General features: G+C 44.4%; 2 protein-coding genes across 2 annotated transcripts in view; one reads left to right on the top strand and one right to left on the bottom strand.

Moving 5' to 3' along the window:
- Positions 1–20,988, bottom strand: part of LOC133575682 (major histocompatibility complex class I-related gene protein-like) — a gene marked incomplete at its 3' end in the record, with an annotated part of 187,819 nt that overhangs the window by 62,077 nt on the left and 104,754 nt on the right. The window lies entirely within an intron of this gene.
- Positions 3,057–14,273, top strand: LOC133575703 (uncharacterized). Its single transcript, XM_061928478.2, has 2 exons — positions 3,057–3,515; positions 12,809–14,273. The coding sequence occupies exons 1-2, from the start codon at positions 3,389–3,391 to the stop codon at positions 14,032–14,034; spliced, it is 1,353 nt and encodes a 450-aa protein (XP_061784462.2). The 5' UTR covers positions 3,057–3,388; the 3' UTR covers positions 14,035–14,273.

Here is a 20,988-nt window from a genome sequence, read left to right as displayed (position 1 = left end):
CATGGTGGCCAGCTATTAAGTCGTCTGTTTTCATCGCAAAATTCCACAGTATTCTGGACATCTGTGTTGGTGAATCTTTTGCAATTTGTTCAATGAACAATGGAGACAGCAAAGAAGAAAGCTGTAGGTGGGAAGCGGTGTATTGCGGCAGGTGTTGTGCCGGATACCGCACACCCCCGCCGTAGAATGCACCCCCTGACTGTTGTGCCGGATAACACAGCCGGTGTTTCATTGTTTACATTCCCGGAAGATGACAGTCAAGCTTTACCATTGGCCTGTGGAGAACTGGGACAACAGAGACTCTTGCCAGGAGGACTTTGAGTTGGATGCGCAGACGCGGTACCGTGAGTACGCTTCCAAACATTTGATTGCTTGCCTGTACGTGCGTGCCGCTATGTACATGTCACGTACGTAACTTTGGGGACTTTGGGGAAATATATGTGCTGTATGAACTTTGGGGAGGTGAACAGTACTTTGGGCTGTGGGATTGAGTGTGTTGTGCAGGTGTTTGAGTTGTATTGGCGGGTTATATGGACGGGAGGGGGGGGAGGTGTTTGTTATGCGGGATTAATTTGTGGCATATTAAATATAAGCCTGGTTGTGTTGTGGCTAATAGAGTATATATAAGTCTTGTGTTTATTTACTGTTTTAGTCATTCCTAGCTGAATATCAGGTCCCACCCGCCTCTCACAGCATCTTCCCTATCTGAATCGCTCCCACTGCCCTCTAGTCCTTCACTCTCACTTTCCTCATCCACGAATCTTTCATCCTCGCTCAAATTAATGGGGAAATCGTCGCTTTCTGGGTCCGAATCGCTCTCGCTGCTGGTGGCCATGATTGTAAACAATGTGCAGATGTGAGGAGCTCCACAACCTGTGACGTCACGCTACTCGTCTGCTACTTCCGGTACAGGCAAGGCTTTTTTATCAGCGACCAAAAGTTGCGAACTTTATCGTCGATGTTCTCTACTAAATCCTTTCAGCAAAAATATGGCAATATCGCGAAGTGATCAAGTATGACACATAGAATGGACCTGCTATCCCCGTTTAAATAAGAAAATCGCATCTCCTATAATCCATCCGAAACTATTCATTTTGTATTCTCTTTTTCTTGGCAGTTTAGTAACACTTGGTGAGTTGGATGTCCTTGCTTGGACCCTTTTAAGGTTGCCCAATAAACTGCTGACATTTTATCTCTTCTCATGTCTAAAGGTTTTTCATTCATTTCTACTTGTAATGCTGCCACTGGGGTTGATTTAGTAGTTCCACAACATAACCTTAGTGCCTGTGATTGGACCTTGTCTATTTTCCCAAGTCATGTTTTTGAAGCAGATTGATAAATGATGCATCCATAATCAATAACAGGTGGAATTAAAGTGATATATATTGCTTTCAATGTCTGCCTATCAGCCCCCCAATTTTTACCCCTCAAAGCCCTCATTATATTTAACACCTTTTTACTTTTCTCCACTATTTTGCTGATGTGGGTTGACCAGTTCATATATTTATCAAACCATATTCCCAAATATTTAAATACTTGTACCTCTTCTATATTTTCTCCATAGAGTTTAATTTGGAGCTTGTTTTGAACTTTTGAACCCCAACAGAGAATCTGAAACCCCAAGCTGTTCCCCATTCTTGAACTTTATTTACCGCTTTTTGAATCTTCTTTTCTCTACGATGTGTATTTCTAGTGGTCAAAAATTCAACCAGAAGCTTGTCAGAAGCTTGTGGATGGCTACCAAAAGCACCTTATTGCAGTGAAACTTGCCAAGGGACATGTAAGTAAATATTAACATTGCTGTATGTATACTTTTGACCCAGCTGATAGTAGTAGACCCATAATAAATTCATAAAAGAACCAAACTTCATGAATGTTTTTGTGACCAACAAGTATGTGCTCCAATCACTCTATTACAAAAAAAATAAGAGTAAATGATTTGAAACTTAAGACAGCAATGACATTATACAACTGTATGTAAACTTTTGATCGCGACTATATATATATATATATATGAAGCGACTGGGATGGGAATCAGCACCTCCAAGTCCGAGTCCATGGTTCTCTCCCGGAAAAGGGTGGAGTGCCATCTCCGGGTTGGGGAGGAGATCTTGCCCCAAGTGGAGGAGTTCAAGTACCTTGGAGTCTTGTTCACGAGTGAGGGAAGAGTGGATCGTGAGATCGACAGGCGGATCGGTGCGGCGTCTTCAGTAATACGGACGCTGTATCGATCCGTTGTGGTGAAGAAGGAGCTGAGCCGGAAGGCAAAGCTCTCGATTTACCGGTCGATCTACGTTCCCATCCTCACCTATGGTCATGAGCTTTGGGTCATGACCGAAAGGACAAGATCACGGGTACAAGCGGCCGAAATGAGTTTAATCCGCCGAGTGGCGGGGCTCTCCCTTAGAGATAGGGTGAGAAGCTCTGTCATTCGGGGGGAGCTCAAAGTAAAGCCGCTGCTCCTCCACATCGAGAGGAGCCAGATGAAGTGGTTCGGGCATCTGGTCAGGATGCCACCCGAACGCCTCCCTAGGAAGGTGTTTCGGGCACGTCCGACCGGTAGGAGGCCACAGGGAAGACCCAGGACACGCTGGGAAGACTATCTCGCCCGGCTGTCCTGGGAACGCCTCGGGATCCCCCGGGAGGATCTGGACGAAGTGGCTGGGGAGAGGGAAGTCTGGGCTTCCCTGCTTAAGCTGCTGCCCCCGCGACCCGAACCTCGGATAAGCGGAAGAAGATGGATGGATGGATGGATGGATGATATTTTTTAAACGAAGCACATACTGTAACCTGACAAAAAAATAATTTTATATTTTCAGAATTCCGAAATAAATACATTATTATAAAATAGTAAAAAATCGATTTATTTTCCATTTAAGGCTGTTGGACACATCTTTCAGGTTTGTGTACAAATCTGTGAGGTTTCATAATGAATACCGTATTTTTAATAACGTTTGTTTAGTATGTAATGGTTTATTATGACATTGTTATTGAAATACAGATGACACAAAAGAACCATGGTAAGTAACTGTGGCAAAACAAGGTGACGGAAGTGACGTAGGATACGCGCATGCGTGGACCGATCGGGCGATAAAGCAAGATGGCGTCTGACGGAGAAGGCCTAAACGCGGGCATTATATTTCTGTATTCTTACATATATGTTGTTTAATAGAGTACACACGGTTAATAATTGTTTGTAGCAGGATACATTAGTCTGAGCGCACTTTGACACTTCTCCTGTTTGCTGGCTTCACTTAAGGTAGCTTGAAGCTAGCTTAGCTGGCTAGTTAGCTTAGCTTGTTAGCTGCTAACAAAGAGACGCGGAAGTTATTTAAACATCGCTAAGTAGGGAACTAATGTGAGTGTAAAGTGTTGTGATTGTGTGAAAATGTGCGAAAGAACGATAGCAAAGTATGAGGAGGAACTTTGTCCAACAAAAGAGGAGAAGGAGCCACAACATCAACTACTGGATGTTTATTATAAAAAACATCATCAAGTTGTGTTACACAGAACAGGTTTGTTTACTTCTTACTCTCACATCTTTACTAACTTTATATTTCATTATTAACACTATTCTTAAATATATTGTGTATAAGAAATGTGGTTGTCTTGCGAGGATGATGTACATACAGGTAAAAGCCAGTAAATTAGAATATTTTGAAAAACTTGATTTATTTCAGTAATTGCATTCAAAAGGTGTAACTTGTACATTATATTTATTCATTGCACACAGACTGATGCATTCAAATGTTTATTTCATTTAATTTTGATGATTTGAAGTGGCAACAAATGAAAATCCAAAATTCCGTGTGTCACAAAATTAGAATATTACTTAAGGCTAATACAAAAAAGGGATTTTTAGAAATGTTGGCCAACTGAAAAGTATGAAAATGAAAAATATGAGCATGTACAATACTCAATACTTGGTTGGAGCTCCTTTTGCCTCAATTACTGCGTTAATGCGGCGTGGCATGGAGTCGATGAGTTTCTGGCACTGCTCAGGTGTTATGAGAGCCCAGGTTGCTCTGATAGTGGCCTTCAACTCTTCTGCGTTTTTGGGTCTGGCATTCTGCATCTTCCTTTTCACAATACCCCACAGATTTTCTATGGGGCTAAGGTCAGGGGAGTTGGCGGGCCAATTTAGAACAGAAATACCATGGTCCGTAAACCAGGCACGGGTAGATTTTGCGCTGTGTGCAGGCGCCAAGTCCTGTTGGAACTTGAAATCTCCATCTCCATAGAGCAGGTCAGCAGCAGGAAGCATGAAGTGCTCTAAAACTTGCTGGTAGACAGCTGCGTTGACCCTGGATCTCAGGAAACAGAGTGGACCGACACCAGCAGATGACATGGCACCCCAAACCATCACTGATGGTGGAAACTTTACACTAGACTTCAGGCAACGTGGATCCTGTGCCTCTCCTGTCTTCCTCCAGACTCTGGGACCTCGATTTCCAAAGGAAATGCAAAATTTGCATGGTTGGGTGATGGTTTGGGGTGCCATGTCATCTGCTGGTGTCGGTCCACTCTGTTTCCTGAGATCCCTTTTTTGTATTAGCCTTAAGTAATATTCTAATTTTGTGACACACGGAATTTTGGATTTTCATTTGTTGCCACTTCAAATCATCCAAATTAAATGAAATAAACATTTGAATGCATCAGTCTGTGTGCAATGAATAAATATAATGTACAAGTTACACCTTTTGAATGCAATTACTGAAATAAATCAAGTTTTTCAAAATATTCTAATTTGCTGGCTTTTACCTGTATATACGTCTGGTACTTGTAACCGCGTGGTTGTCGTTGTTCTGTCGAATTTAACTACCCGTAAAAATTAGTTCCCTAACACAGTCCATTTGTAGAATAAACTTACATCGATGCTTGTGTATATTCAGTAAAAAAAACATATAATAAATAAATATAAGCCGCAATAAAAAATATACTTTAAAATGCTTCTACACATTCTATAAAATGCACAGATAACATCCATCCATTTTTTACTGCTTGTCCCTTTCGGGGTGGCGGGGGGGTGCTTGAGCCTATCTCAGCTGCATTCGTGCGATAGGCGGGGTACACCATGGAAAAGTCGGCACCTATTCACAGGGCCAACACAGATAGACCGATAACATTCAAACTCACATTCACGCACTAGGACCCATTTAGTGTTGCCAATCAACCTATCCCCAGGTGCATGCCATTGGAGGTGGGAGGAAGCCGGAGTACCTGCAGGGAACCCACGCAGTCACGGGGAGAACATGCAAACTCCACACAGAAAGATCCCGAGCCCAGGACCGAACCCAGGACCTTTTGTATTGTGAGGCACAGATACCAGTGTTTCCATATATAGGATTGGTACTAGGGATGTCCCGATCCAGGTTTTTGCACTTCCGATCCGATATTGTTTTTGAATTTCCGATCCGATACCGATACTGACCGATACCGATACTGGCCTATCCGAGCATGTATTAAAGTTTAAAGTTATTTAGCCTACTTAGTTGTCAGAATCATGTTGAAAAGGGTTTTAGTACTCTTGATAACAACTAGCCAGCTGAATTAGGGGAGTTTGAATAATACACAATGGTTGGTAACAAGAAACTGACCTGTTTATTCAAGGATAAACACAAAATAGACAAAATTATACATGACAAACAGAAATGGCATCATTGAACTAGGGCTGGGCGATATGGCCTTTTTTTAATATTGCGATATTTTAAGGCCATATTGCGATACACAATATATATCTCGATATTTTGCCTTAGCCTTGAATGAACACTTGATGCATATAATCACAGCAGTATGATGATTCTATGTGTTTTGATTGATTGATTGAGACTTTTATTACTAGGTTGCACAGTGAAGTACATATTCCGTACAATTGACCACTAAATGGTAACACCCCAATAAGTTTTTCAACTTGTTTAAGTCGGGGTCCACTTAAATTGATTCATGATATACTATCAGATATATACTATCATCATAATACAGTCATCACACAAGATAATCACATTGAATTATTTACATTATTTATAATCCAGGGTGTGGAGGGGGGCGCCGGATGTAAGTGTCAAAAAGACAGCCAAAAGAGTTTGATATGAGAATAAATCTAAAGTTAAAATATAGGGTAGAAATGCACCCATTTGCAGGAAATGTAGTCTTGATTTTCAAAATTTTCTTTCAAGGCTTGCATGTCTACATTAAAACATTCTTCTTCATACTGCATTAATATATGCTACTTTTAAACTTTCATGCAGAGAAGGAAATCACAACTAAAAAAATCACTAATTTTTTCATACGGTGTTGATGTGGAAATTTTTGCCTCTGCATTTTGATGGTGTGGACGTGTGGCCCCGAATGGAGATAAGCGTCTCGACAGACGTCACAATATTTGAACAATGATGACGAAAACTGTTTTCTCTGTCGTGTCCGTGTGTCGAAAATTGTTATGCGCTTATTTTTTTATTTGATTTTGTGCGTGGCATAGATTTGCTATGCGCAGAGGACGCTTAAACAGTGCGCAATTGCACAGACGAGCACCTTAGAGGGAGCGTTGCTCGCACGGCTGCGCTAGCATCACAGCTAACGTTAGCCATGCTGCTACCTCTCTGCTCGGGGAGGACGTATGCGTATGTGACGTATGACGTGACAGTATGTGACGTATGACGTGACAGTATATGACGTGTGTAAGAAGGTGCGCTTGCTGTCTGTGAGAGGGAGACACAGGAAAGAGTGAGAAGAGCCTGTCGTGTAATGCCAGCAGCTAAAAGCAACTGCGTGAGAATTCACAGACCTGTGGATGTGTTGAAGGTGTGCTGGAAAATGCGGAACGGAAATTACGGAGCAGCAGAAAAGTGGAATGTATTATTTAAATCGGTGCGTTGGAAAACACGGACCGGAGTTTTTTTTTAAACTGGATCTGGATCGGCATTTTCCCATGCCTTGCCGATACGCGATTTTTGGCAAATATCGGCATCCGATCCAAATATCGGATCGGGACATCCCTAGTCTGTAGTTGTTGATGTCGTGTTTATTTCCTGCTTTATGGATTTGGATGATAGTGGCAGTTTTCAACGTGGTAGGGAAAGTGTTTTCTATTATTGATTTATTTATCAATGTTGTTATAGGAGCAGTAAGACTATCTTTATATGTTTTTAGGAAACCATATATATCTCTAGATCGTGAGTTTGATAATGCAGAGAGGATTTTGTTTACCTTTGTTTCATTTGTCAATTCTAAACTTAGTCCACCCTGAATAAATGGCAATTCTTTGCACTGATTTTGAGGGAATTTTTTATTCAGGGTTTGTACAGACTGGATGAAATGTTCATTAAAATGATTACTTATGTCCAGACTGTCTGTGACAGAAGTGCCATTGTTATTTAATGTTATAGTGTTGTTTCTTGTTTGCACTCTTCCAGTGAGTTTGTCAATGGTTTTCCATAACTGTCTAATGTTCCCTTTTGCAGCTTTGATTCATTCTAAGTGAAAGTCAGCCCTAGCCTTCCGCAGCAGCATTGTAACTTTGTTCCTCAAACTTTTAAAAATCATACGATCCGTATTTATCCATCCATCCATCTTCTTCCGCTTATCCGAGGTCGGGTCGCGGGGGCAGCAGCCAAAGCAGGGAAGCCCAGACTTCCCTCTCCCCAGCCACTTCGTCCAGCTCCTCCCGGGGGATCCCGAGAAGTTCCCAGGCCAGCCGGGAGACATCGTCTTCCCAACGTGTCCTTTATACACCCGCTTCTCTACAACCAAGCAACAAAACGAACCAAGACAGGATTTAAACAACAGTAAAATATTGTCTTTATTGTGGCAATCTCCTGGGTCTTCCCCGTGGCCTCCTACCGGTCGGACGTGCCCTAAACACCTCCCGAGGGAGGCGATCGGGTGGCATCCTGACCAGATGCCCGAACCACCTCATCTGGCTCCTCTCGATGTGGAGGAGCAGCGGCTTTACTTTGAGCTCCCCCCGGATGACAGAGCTTCTCACTCTATCTCTAAGGGAGAGCCCCGCCACCCGGCGGAGGAAACTCATTTCGGCCGCTTGTACCCGTGATCTTGTCCTTTCGGTCATAACCCAAAGCTCATGACCATAGATGAGGATGGGAACGTCGATCGACCGGTAAATTGAGAGCTTTGCCTTCCGGCTCAGCTCCTTCTTCACCACAACGGATCGATACAGTGTCCGCATTACTGAAGATGCCGCACCGATCCGCCTGTCGATCTCACGATCCACTCTTCCCTCACTCGTGAACAAGACTCTGAGGTACTTGAACTCCTCCACTTGGGACAGGGTCTCCTCCCCAACCCGAAGATGGCATTCCACCCTTTTCCGGGCGAGAACCATGGACTCGGACTTGGAGGTGCTGATTCTCATCCCAGTCGCTTCACACTCTGCTGCGAACCGATCCAGCGAGAGCTGAAGATCCTGGCCAGATGAAGCCATCAGGACCACATCATCTGCAAAAAGCAGAGACCTAATCCTGCAGCCACCAAACCGGATCCCCTCAACGCCTTGACTGCGCCTAGAAATTCTGTCCATAAAAGTTATGAACAGAATCGGTGACAAAGGGCAGCCTTGGCGGAGTCCAACCCTCACTGGAAACGTGTCCGACTTACTGCCGGCAATGCGGACCAAGCTCTGACACTGATCATACAGGGAGCGGACCGCCAAAATCAGACAGTCCGATACCCCATACTCTCTGAGCACTCCCCACAGGACTTTCCGAGGGACACGGTCGAATGCCTTCTCCAAGTCCACAAAACACATGTAGACTGGTTGGGCAAACTCCCATGCACCTTCAAGGACCCTGCCGAGAGTATAGAGCTGGTCCACAGTTCCACGACCAGGACGAAAACCACACTGTTCCTCCTGAATCCGAGGTTCGACTATCCGGCGTAGCCTCCTCTCCAGTACACCTGAATAGACCTTACCGGGAAGGCTGAGGAGTGTGATCCCACGATAGTTAGAACGCACCCTCTGGTTCCCCTTCTTAAAGAGAGGAACCACCACCCCGGTCTGCCAATCCAGAGGTACCGCCCCCGATGTCCACGCGATGCTGCAGATCCGTATTTAGACCTGTTTTAATCGCTCTTTTGAGAGCTGAGTCCCGATTTTTCATTAGAATCCAAATTGTTTCATTAATCCAAGGTATTTTTATTTCAGCACTTTTCATTCTGGGGTTTGTTTTAGTGTATTTACAGATAATCTCTTTGAGTTTTGTCATTAGGTCATCACGGGCATGTTCGGTGCTTATCCAATTTATGTCACTCCGTGGGACGGTTCTAAGTTCATTCTCTAGTAAGTGTTGGTCTTTTTTAGGGATATAGAGCAGGCACTTTTGTGTACCTTTTTGGCTGTGATGCCTAAATTTTGACAACTTCCGTGTTATCAATGTGATGTTATGGTCTGATAAGCCTGTTAGTAAATTGTACGTTTTTTTTGTGCGATCAGGTTTATTAGTAAATACCAAATCCAGCAAGGTTCGGGAGGAATGTGTAATTCTAGTAAGGCTGCTTATCATTTGTGTCATGTGAAAGCCGTTCATAATATCCTTAAATTTCTTTCTACGTGACTTATTTAACCAGTCCAGATTAAAGTCCCCCATAACGATCAATTCTTTCATACTGTGCTGTTTGAGGATGTCTGAAAATGAACTGAGAAAATGTCTTTAGCTGTGGGCGGTCGGTATGCTACAATTACCTTGAAATACATTTCTGAGGACAATGTGATTTTAATTCCAACACACTCAAGATGATCTACTGGGAGGGTTATTTGTTCACTTTTAATGTTTTCCCTTACATAAATCATAACCCCCCCCCCCCCCCCCCCCTCCCCCTCCCACTTGATCGGTCTTTTCTGTAAATCTTGTACCCCGGGACATTAATTAGAGCAAAAGGTGTTGTAGGATTTAACCATGTCTCCGATAGACAAAGGTAATCCAGATTAGAGTCTGACAGTAACTGCTGGATTTGTTCAGTCTTTTGGACAACACTTTTAATATTAAAGGGGAACATTATCACAGTTTCAGAAGGGTTAAAACCATTAAAAATCAGTTCCCAGTGGCTTATTTTATTTTTCGAAGTTTTTTTCAAAATTTTACCCATCACGCAATATCCCTAAAAAAAGCTTCAAAGTGCCTGATTTTAACCATCGTTATATACACCCGTCCATTTTCCTGTGACGTCACATAGTGATGCCAACACAAACAAACATGGCGCATAGAACAGCAAGCTATAGCGACATTAGCTCGGATTCAGACTCGGATTTCAGCGGCTTAAGCGATTCAACAGATTACGCATGTATTGAAACGGATGGTTGTAGTGTGGAGGCAGGTAGCGAAAACGAAATTGAAGAAGAAACTGAAGCTATTGAGCCATATCGGTTTGAACCGTATGCAAGCGAAACCGAGGAAAACGACACGACAGCCAGCGACACGGGAGAAAGCGAGGACGAATTCGGCGATCGCCTTCTAACCAACGATTGGTATGTGTTTGTTTGGCATTAAAGGAAACTAACAACTATGAACTAGGTTTACAGCATATGAAATACATTTGGCAACAACATGCACTTTGATAGTGCAGACAGCCCATTTCAGGCGCGCTAAGAACATATATTTCTCCACGATTTCAGCACTCAGGTTAACCATACCTAAATAGACACAAAATACTGCATTACACAAGACTACCCGAATGTATTCGAATGATTGAAAAAAATAAATGTTTTTAAGCTAAATTATTGGTAAACACAGTTTATGTATAATAATTTACGTAAAACCGCGAGTAATGAATAAAGTTTTCATCAATTAATATATTCTGTAGACATACCCTCATCCGCTCTCTTTTCCTGAAAGCTGATCTGTCCAGTTTTGGAGTTGATGTCAGCAGGCCAGGGAAGCTAGGGTCGATATTCTTCTCTTGATCATCTTCGGTGGCATTAGGGACGGTGTGAGCCAAGACATCCAGGGGGTTTAGCTCGCTCGTCTGCGGGAACAAACTGCCGCCATTGCTTGCCGTGCTACCGAGGACCTTTGTTCCGGAATAGCTCACTCACTGCGGCAGATTTCTTTGACTTTATCGTTGGAAATGCATCTGCTTTGAGTGTCGCAGGATATCCACACATTCTTGCCATCTCTGTCGTAGCATAGCTTTCGTCGGTAAAGTGTGCGGAACAAACGACTGACCATTTCGTCGGCTTTCCCCACACCCTCGTATTTTGAACAAATTTCGTCCAATTTCTTGCCACTTTCGCATCTTTGGGCCACTGGTGCAACTTGAATCCGTCCCTGTTCGTGTTGTTACACCCTCCGACAACACACCAACGATGATGTGTTTGAGAAAATGGCGGATTGCTTCCCGATGTGACGTCACATTGTGACGTAATCGCTCCGAGAGCGAATAATAGAAAGGCGTTTCATTCGCCAAAATTCACCCATCTAGAGTTCGGAAATCGGTTAAAAAAATCAGCAGAATCAGCACCTCCAAGTCCGAGTCCATGGTTCTCGCCCGGAAAAGGGTGGAATGCCATCTTTGAGTTGGGGAGGAGACCCTGCCCCAAGTGGAGGAGTTCAAGTACCTCGGAGTCTTGTTCACGAGTGAGGGAAGAGTGGATCGTGAGATCGACAGGCGGATCGGTGCGGCATCTTCAGTAATGCGGACGCTGTATCGATCCGTTGTGGTGAAGAAGGAGCTGAGCCGGAAGGCAAAGCTCTCAATTTACCGGTCGATCTACGTTCCCAACCTCACCTATGGTCATGAGCTTTGGGTTATGACCGAAAGGACAAGATCACGGGTACAAGCGGCCGAAATGAGTTTCCTCCGCCGGGTGGCGGGGCTCTCCCTTAGAGATAGGGTGAGAAGCTCTGTCATCCGGGAGGAGCTCAAAGTAAAGCCGCTGCTCCTCCACATCGAGAGGAGCCAGATGAGGTGGTTCGGGCATCTGGTCAGGATGCCACCTGATCGCCTCCCTCCGGAGGTGTTTAGGGCACGTCCGACCGGTAGGAGGCCACGGGGAAGACCCAGGACACGTTGGGAAGACTATGTCTCCCGGCTGGCCTGGGAACGCCTCGGGATCCCCCGGGAGGAGCTGGACGAAGTGGCTGGGGAGAGGGAAGTCTGGGCTTCCCTGCTTAGGCTGCTGCCCCCGCGACCCGACCTCGGATAAGCGGAAGAAGATGGATGGTCATGTTTAATGTACACCTTGCTTCGAAACCGTAGGAGAATAAATGTTATTCAAGTCCTTGTATCAGCTGGTAATTGACACAGGCCCCTATATAGCTGCCCAGGATATGCCTGTTATATGATTCTTTAAGTTTGGGCCTTTTTAGAATCAGCATGTCTTCGTTCATTTGTGTCAAGGAGGTGAAATTAGGTCTGAAAACCATACTTCGGATTCCAGGTATGAAGCAAAAGGAAATACACTTTTAACCCACAGCACTCGCAGTGAGCGAACTCGATCACAAGATGGCGTCATAGCAGAGACAACAATACAGAGTACAGATTTACACTGTAAACAACCTAATCTTTTCTCCAAGTTTATACATCAGTAACTGACATGAAAATCACAGGGGGCGCTGGAGCCTATCCCAGCTGCACTCAGGCATAAGAAAATGTATCGCAATATAGATTTTTAGGCCATATTGCCCATCCCTCATAAAAAGTGGTGGTCTTTTCTTGTGAATAATGTTGTAAAGAGCAGTGTGTTTGTTTTCAGGCCAATTCATATAATAACTTGTTATTTTAAGTACATGTAAACTCCTGTGACTGATCAAATCTGGACATTTCTCAAGCATGTTTGTCATTTTGTGTCCTGCAGACGTCTGTGAAGAACAACTTCTACCTGAAAAACAGGAGTGTAGCTTCAGGATGGTGAAGGAGGATCCATCAAAGAGGAAGACCAGGCGCCACGGACCCTCTGGTGTCTCCTTTTCCTCTTTGACACAGACCCTGCCCTGTAAAAAGGAAGAGGAAGACTCACTGACCCCCCACTTTAAAGAGGAAGAGGAGGAACACAGCATCAGTCAGGAGGGAGATCATCTTGAAGGACTGGTGGAGTTCCCAGTGACTGGTGTCCCTGTGAAGAGTGAAGATGATGAGGTCAAAGGTGAAAGTGAGGAGAAGAGCAGCAGCTCAACACAACACATGACAACAGAAGCTGATGGAGACCACTGTGGAGGATCACAAGCAGACAAGCTCTTAGCTCCACTATCAGATAGTGAGGACACAACGTCACACTCTCCTGACACTGATGATGAAGACTCTAAAGATGATAAGACAAACACTCACTTCAAATGTTCTCACTGTGACAAAACGTTTCCTTACCATTCTTATCTGAAAAGACACATAAGAACACACACCGGAGAAAAACCTTTTTCCTGCTCAGAATGTGGTAAATGTTTTTCACGAAAAAAGGGGTTAAACGAACACATGCTAATACACACTGGAGAAAAACCTTTTTCCTGTTCACTCTGTAGTAAAGGTTTTACACAAAGTCAGAATTTGAAAGTGCACATGAGAACGCACACTGGTGAAAAAGCTTTTACCTGTTCAATCTGTGGTAAAAGTTTTACTAGCAGTCAGAGTGTGAGAGTACACATGAGAACACACACTGGAGAAAAACCGTTCTTCTGCTCAGAATGTGGTAAATGTTTTACTCACAGGCAAAGTTTGAAAGTACACATGAGAATACACACTGGAGAAAAATCTCTTTCAATCTGTGGTAAAGGTTTTACACAAAAAAACAAATTAAACGAACACATGCTAACACACACCGGAGAAAAATGTTTTACCTGTTCAATCTGTGGTAAAGGTTTTACAGAAAGTCAATATTTGAAAAAGCACACGAGAACACACACTGGAGAAAAATCACATTCCTGTTCAATCTGCAACAGAAGCTTTTGTCAACGATCAAACCTTGTAGCACACATGAGAACACACACAGGAGAGAAAATGTTGAGTTGCAGTGTGTGTGGTGAAAGATTCTCTTACAAGTACCAGTGTAAGAAACACAAGTGTGCTGGTGAGAACAGCAGCAGCAAATGAAACTGCAGGATTTGAAATAAACTGTCAAGACTTTAATTTAGACTTTCTAACAACATCAGCACATATAACATGTGTGACATTGTTGTTTGTGTAACAATCTTTTTAATATGCTTCTACATTTATAGATTAGATATTTTATATTAGTGCTTTTTTCAGTCAAGTACATGCATTAATATGCAATCAAAGTTTGGAGTGTCAGGCAAAAGCCAACATTGTACATCATCCCACAGAGATTTACTTTGCATACAAGCATAAAATAAACAGTTTATTTTGTTTCCATATCACAGAACATACAAGTGTTGTCTTCAATTGCAAAACAACATCCTAAAAATTATTTTAAGTGGTCAATTCTGTCTTTTTTTTCTTAAATGAATTCCCTTGCTTTTGGAAGAATGGAAACTTCCAAGTTATTAGTATTGTTGAAAAACTTATTGGGGTGTTACCATTTGGCATACCAAGATGGCGCATGCTCTGCTGCGACAGCACTGACCGTACCTTGTGTCTACTGTCTTATGTATGTTTTATGTCCGTGCCTTACGTGTAATTGTCACATTGTATGTAGGCAAAAGTCACACGGATCAGCTATGACAAGTTACAAGGTGATCGCCGCCTTTTTCACAATCTTATCGCTGATTTGCGATAGCCTAGCACTACAGCCCGGCTACTCACCTACAGCCGAGATGAACTCCTGCTACATCGAGCCTCGCTGTGGAGTAACACCAGGCCTGCCGTGGTCCTACCTTCGGAGCTTCGGCTGAGGAAAAGGGGAAGGCGTGGAGGCAATCGGAGCCGGGTAAGAAGGCGTCCCTTTAAACCTCCCCTGCCCACCATCATCATGTCCAATGTACGATCACTCCGTAACAAGATGGATCTACTACATGCAAGGTGTCGTTTTGAAAGGGCCTTTAGAGACATCTGTATCATCGCTCTCAGTGAGACCTGGTTGGAGGAGTCGGTTCCCGACTCTGAGGTGAGCCTGGACAATTTCACCATCGTCAGGTCCGACAGGACAAAGCACTCGGGGAAGACGCGAGGCGGTGGGGTCTGCCTTTACATCAACGACAGGTGGTGTAACAACATCAAAGTGCACCGTAAAGTGTGCACACCCAACCTGGAGTTGTTGACCCTGTCCCTCCGTCCCTTCTATCTACCCCGGGAATTCCCCACTGTTGTGGTCAGCTGTATTTACGTAGCCCCCAGTCAGGCCCGGCCCTAACCAATCTGGCGCCCTAGGCAAGATTTTAGGTGGCGCCCCCCCCCCCCCCCCCCCCCCCCCCCCACAAGAAGCCGAATAGCTTTATCTTTTACCTTTTTTTTTTTTTTACTTACAACTATACCTAATATATAAAGGGGTGGACAAGTGACTATTACCTGCAGGGCAAACATTAGCTAACCAGAAGGCAATAACAATGTAAACAACAAACACCTGCTTAAAAGATCTAATACCTGAGGAATGTAAGGTGGGAGTACAGTAATTACCTAACGTTACATTATTATTTTCCATAACAATTTAGCCCCCTCCACAATATTAACCCGACGTTAAAACAGAACTAGCTATTTATTGATTAGCAATTGCCGAATCATGTAACATTAGCTTAATGCTAACAAGCCAGGTTACTATCACATTCTGTAACAGACAAATAATTTCATGTAGGCTAACGTTACCTACCTGCTACCTCTGTCTTTTCTCGTTTCTACTCCTCTTCTTTTCTCTTTTTTCTTCCTTGAGCACCTGACAGTTTTGGCCGTTTTGACATCTTGTGTTGATTTTTTGATGTGGTGACGTCCAAAAAGAGTCATGTTACGGTAAGGGAGAGGGGGGGGTGTAATGTTGTAACAAATAATATTTCTATTAAATAGGCTTTACTTTGCATTTTAATTAACGTGGGATTATTTTTTGTATTTAGAAATAATAGTACCAACTTTCTTTCTTTTTTTTTTTTTTCTCCAACATTTGTGGCACTGGCGTGGCGCCCCCTGATGGACGGCGCCCTTAGCATTTGCCTATACGGCCTATGCCACGGGCCGGCCCTGCCCCCAGTGCTAACATCAACACAGCAGCGGAGCTGATAGCCGAGGATGCTAATGCCATGTTAGCTAAGTATCCCGGTGCTCCGCTGCTTTATTTGGGGGACTTTAACGGATGCAGACTGGACAATGTTTTACCATCTTTCGAACAGTAAGTGGACATTCCAACAAGAAGGGGAAACATATTGGACTTATGCTACGGGAACATCACCGATGCCTTCCGTGCCCGTTCATATCCTCCGCTCGGAGCTGCCGACCACAACGTCATCTGTTTACTTCCGTCATACAAGCAGGAACTAAAACGCCACAAACCGCACTGCAGCAGTGCCCCCGTGGACGGAGGACGCCACCACTCAACTCCAAGGCGCCCTAGCTTGTACTGACTGGGACATTTTTGATGGTAGTCTGAATGACAGGGTCTCTGTCATCACAGACTACATCAAATTCTGCATCAGCTCCACAATTCCAACCAAAACAATACGTATTTATCCCAACTCCAAACCATGGATCACCCCACAATTAAAAAAGAGCCTGAAGGAAAAACATAAATCCTTCAAGCAACAGGACTGGGCCAGCCTCAAGACAAAAAATAGGAATTTAAAAAACGAGGTATTTAAAGCAAAACTGAAGTACAAAAACAAACTGGAAACTGAATTCAGCAACATGAACACCAAGCAGGCATTTCAGAAGGTGAAAACCCTGACAGGATGCCAAACAAAAACATCATGCACTGTCAGTGACCCAGAAACCCTCTCTAAAGACCTGAACATATTTTTTACCCGCTTTGATAAATTGGACTTTTCATCAGTGTCAGGACCTGCTGAGAGCCCTACCACCACCAGACCCCGAGGAACCGGCCCCCTTCACAGAGGAGGAAGTACGGCGCCAGCTGAGCCACTGCAAGCCAGGCAAGGCACCAGCCAGGCATTCCAGCCAGGGTGATCAGGGACTGTGCCATAGAGCTCTCCCCTATCCTACACTCACTCTTCTGTGAAAGCTACTGGACTGCAACAATACCTACATTGTGGAAAACTGCAACCATCATCCCAGTACCGAAAAAATCCAGACCCACAGAACTCAACCATTACCGCCCCATAGCCCTCACATCCATAATTATGAAGTGCCTGGAGAAACTGCTGCTTCACAACATCCTTCCAGTTGTCACCCCACACCTGGACCCCCTCCAATTTGCCTACAGGGCCAGGAGGGGCACAGAGGATGCTGTGGCCTGCCTGCTGCATCTCCTCCTCCAGCATCTGGACTCCCCAGGCAACTTTGCCAGGATCCTCTTCGTGGACTTCAGCTCCGCCTTCAACTCCCTACAGAAGCATCTACTGATCCGGAAACTACACCAGCTCAACATCCCCCCTCAGCTGATCCACCTCACCCACAACTTCCTCACCGACCGATTGAAAGCAGTAAGGGTGGGCTCAAACACATCCCCGATGCTTACCATCAACACCGGGGTCCCACAGGGATGTGTGTTGAGCCCTTTCCTGTACACACTCTACACCAATGACTGCCGTAGCATCTCACCCACCACAACATACTTAAAATACTCAGATGACACAGCCATTCTCGCACTCCTCTCCAACAGTCAATCTATCCTGGACTATCATAACACAGTCAAACATTTCACAGAGTCATGCACAGCCAGTTATCTGGAAATCAATGTCAATAAAACAAAAGAAATATGGTTCAACCCCCCCTCACCTCAGAACCCCATCATCATAAACACACAAACAGTTAAAACAGTTGACACTTTTAAATACCTGGGCATAACCTTGGACAATAAACTCACCTTTGATCAACACACCACGGACATTCAAAAAAGAAGTCAACAAAGACTGTCAGCCATCCGGAAACTTAAAGGACTATACGTTGCACCTCATCTCCTGTTATTACTTTACCAAAGCATTGTTCAACCCATCCTTCTGTACTGTTCCACATGTTTTTTCACCATGCTTTCTGTAACCGACCGGACCAAACTCACACGCATTACAAACATAGCAGCTAAAATCATCGGCCTACCCACACCCAACATTTCAGACATAAACTACAGATCCATCACCCGACTGGCAAAAACAATAGTTCAGGATATCACTCACCCACTACACCAATACATCATCCCACTACCATCAGGGCGCAGGTACAGAACAATCAAATTCCGGAGGGCCCGCCTCAGGAAAAGCCTGATCCCTGCAGCTATAGCCGCCCTTAACAGCAGGCCCGGCCGACCTGTCTGACAAGCCTGAAAATGTGTGTTAGTCATGTATGATGTCTTTTTGTTATTTAGTGTTTAAATGTACGGCAGTGACAATGAATTTCCCCAAGGGGACCAATAAATCTAATCTAATCTAATCTAAAATCTAATCTTGTTTTTGATCCAGAGAAAATACAGTAAAGAAAGAATAGTAAATAATTAAAAATATGATATACTGTAATTAGAATATTTTGAACGAAAGCCTTTTTAATTTTTGTAATTTTTTTTTCTTTCCAGGTCTTACTTAATAATGAAATCTTCAAATAATAAAATACTTTTATCACTCAATAAGTGCATCAGCGACCTAATGCCTTTTTCAAGCCATTGCTGTACAAAGATGGATTTGTTTCTCATTTTAATACAACAATTCCATAGTGGAGTATTGTGTGTGATGAAGTTGTTTGTAAATGAGTTTCCAGTACAACAACACTTGCTGGTAGGGATGGGTACAGTTCACTTTTAATTCCATGTTTTATGTGTTATATATGTAAATATATTGTGTGTTTGTATTTTGCCAACATGGTAGAATCACATGATAGGCAGGTTGTATCATGTTTTTCTGTCATCTTGAGGAAATGGCATAAAGAGGAAGATGACGATATAATGTCACTTGGACTATGATGTACAGAACAGAGGAGATTTAGTTCTTTTTTTTGGTTTTAGGCGATTATTTTTATTTTTTTATTTCACAAAACCTCTCCATTATCCAGCTATGGATTTCTGGTAGCTGGTTAAAAACAGATGGAAGGGGTTAGTGAGCTGATGTATCCCCATGGGGCCCGGTCGGGCACAGCCCGAAGAGGCAACGTGGGTCCCCCCTCCAATGGGCTCACCACCCATAGCAGGGGCCATAGAGGTCGGGTGCAGTGTGAGCTGGGCGGAAGCCGAAGGCAGGGCACTAGGCGGTCCGATCCTCGGCTACATAAGCTAGCCTTTGGGACGTAGAACGTCACCTCGCTGGAGGGGAAGGAGCCTGAGCTAGTGCGTGAGGTGGAGAAGTTCCGGCTAGACATAGTCGGACTCACTTCGACGCACAGCAAGGGCTCTGGAACCAGTTCTCTTGAGAGGGGCTGCACTCTCTTCCACTCTGGCGTTGCCAGCAGTGAGAGGCGACGGACAAAGAAGTGGTTTTGAAATGATATAATAGGATATATGAAGAAGGAAAATGAGCAGTTGAGTGTAAAGAGGCTGTAATAATTCCAATATGCAAACCAGGAAAAGACCCGCAAGAGGCATTGACCTCACATTTGGGCAAAGCAATGGAAAAAATGGTTAATGAAAGACTAGTCTATTATTTAGAGTCAAAAGAAATAATAAAAAACTACCAAAGTGGATTTGGGAAAGCAAGAAACACAAACGACCAGCAGTCATACTTGAGACCTCCGAATTCGGGAGATGGGGGGTGGGCGGCGGGGTTGAGGTGGTCGGGGGGGCGGCGGTGATGGTGGGCGGGGTTTGGCGGTAGTGGGGGGTGTATATAGTAGCGTCCCGGAAGAGTTAGTGCTGCAAGGGGTTCTGGGTATTTGTTCTGTTGTGTTACGGTGCGGATGTTGTCCCGAAATGTGTTTGTCATTCTTGTTTGGTGTGGGTTCACAGTGTGGCGCATATTTGTAACAATGTTAAAGTTGTTTATACGGCCACCCTCAGTGTTACCTGTATGGCTGTTGATCAAGTATGCCTTGCATTCACTTGTGTGTGTGTAAAAGCCGCATATATTATGTGACTGGGCCGACACGCTGTTTGTATGGAGGAAAAGCGGACGTGACGACAGGTTGTAGAGGACGCTAAAGGCAGTGCCTTTAAGGCACGCCCCTGATGTCCGGGTGGAAATCGGGAGAAATTCGGGAGAATGGTTGCCCCGGGAGATTTTCGGGAGGGGCACTGAAATTCTGGAGTCTCCCGGGAAAATCGGGAGGGTTGGCAAGTATGCCAGCAGTGCAGCTGGAAGAGGAAATTAGACAAGGACAAATAAATTTTCTATGGGGCTACGGTCAGGGGAGTTGGCGGGCCAATTTAGAACAGAAATACCATAGTCCGTAAACCAGGCACAAGTAGATTTTGCGCTGTGTGCAGGCGCCAAGTCCTGTTGGAACTTGAAATCTCCATCTCCATAGAGCAGGTCAGCAGCAGGAAGCAGGAAGTGCTCTAAAACTTGCTGGTAGACGGCTGCGTTGACCCTGGATCTCAGGAAACAGAGTGGACCGACACCAGCCGGACTGCTGCTGAGTGGTCCAAAGTCATGTTTTCTGACGAAAGCAAATTTTGCATTTCCTTTGGAAATCGAGGTCCCAGAGTCTGGAGGAAGACAGGAGAGGCACAGGATCCACGTTGCCTGAAGTCTAGTGTAAAGTTTCCACCATCAGTGATGGTTTGGGGTGCCATGTCATCTGCTGGTGTCGGTCCACTCTGTTTCCTGAGATCCAGGGTCAACGCAGCCGTCTACCAGCAAGTTTTAGAGCACTTCATGCTTCCTGCTGCTGACCTGCTCTATGGAGATGGAGATTTCAAGTTCCAACAGGACTTGGCGCCTGCACACAGCGCAAAATCTACCCGTGCCTGGTTTACGGACGATGGTATTTCTGTTCTAAATTGGCCCGCCAACTCCCCTGACCTTAGCCCCATAGAAAATCTGTGGGGTATTGTGAAAAGGAAGATGCAGAATG

This window comes from Nerophis lumbriciformis, linkage group LG33 (assembly GCF_033978685.3).
Source record: "Nerophis lumbriciformis linkage group LG33, RoL_Nlum_v2.1, whole genome shotgun sequence".
Lineage (NCBI taxonomy): Eukaryota > Metazoa > Chordata > Actinopteri > Syngnathiformes > Syngnathidae > Nerophis > Nerophis lumbriciformis.
The sequence above is the reverse complement of the archived record's forward strand: the minus strand, read 5'-3'. Positions and strand labels throughout refer to the sequence as shown.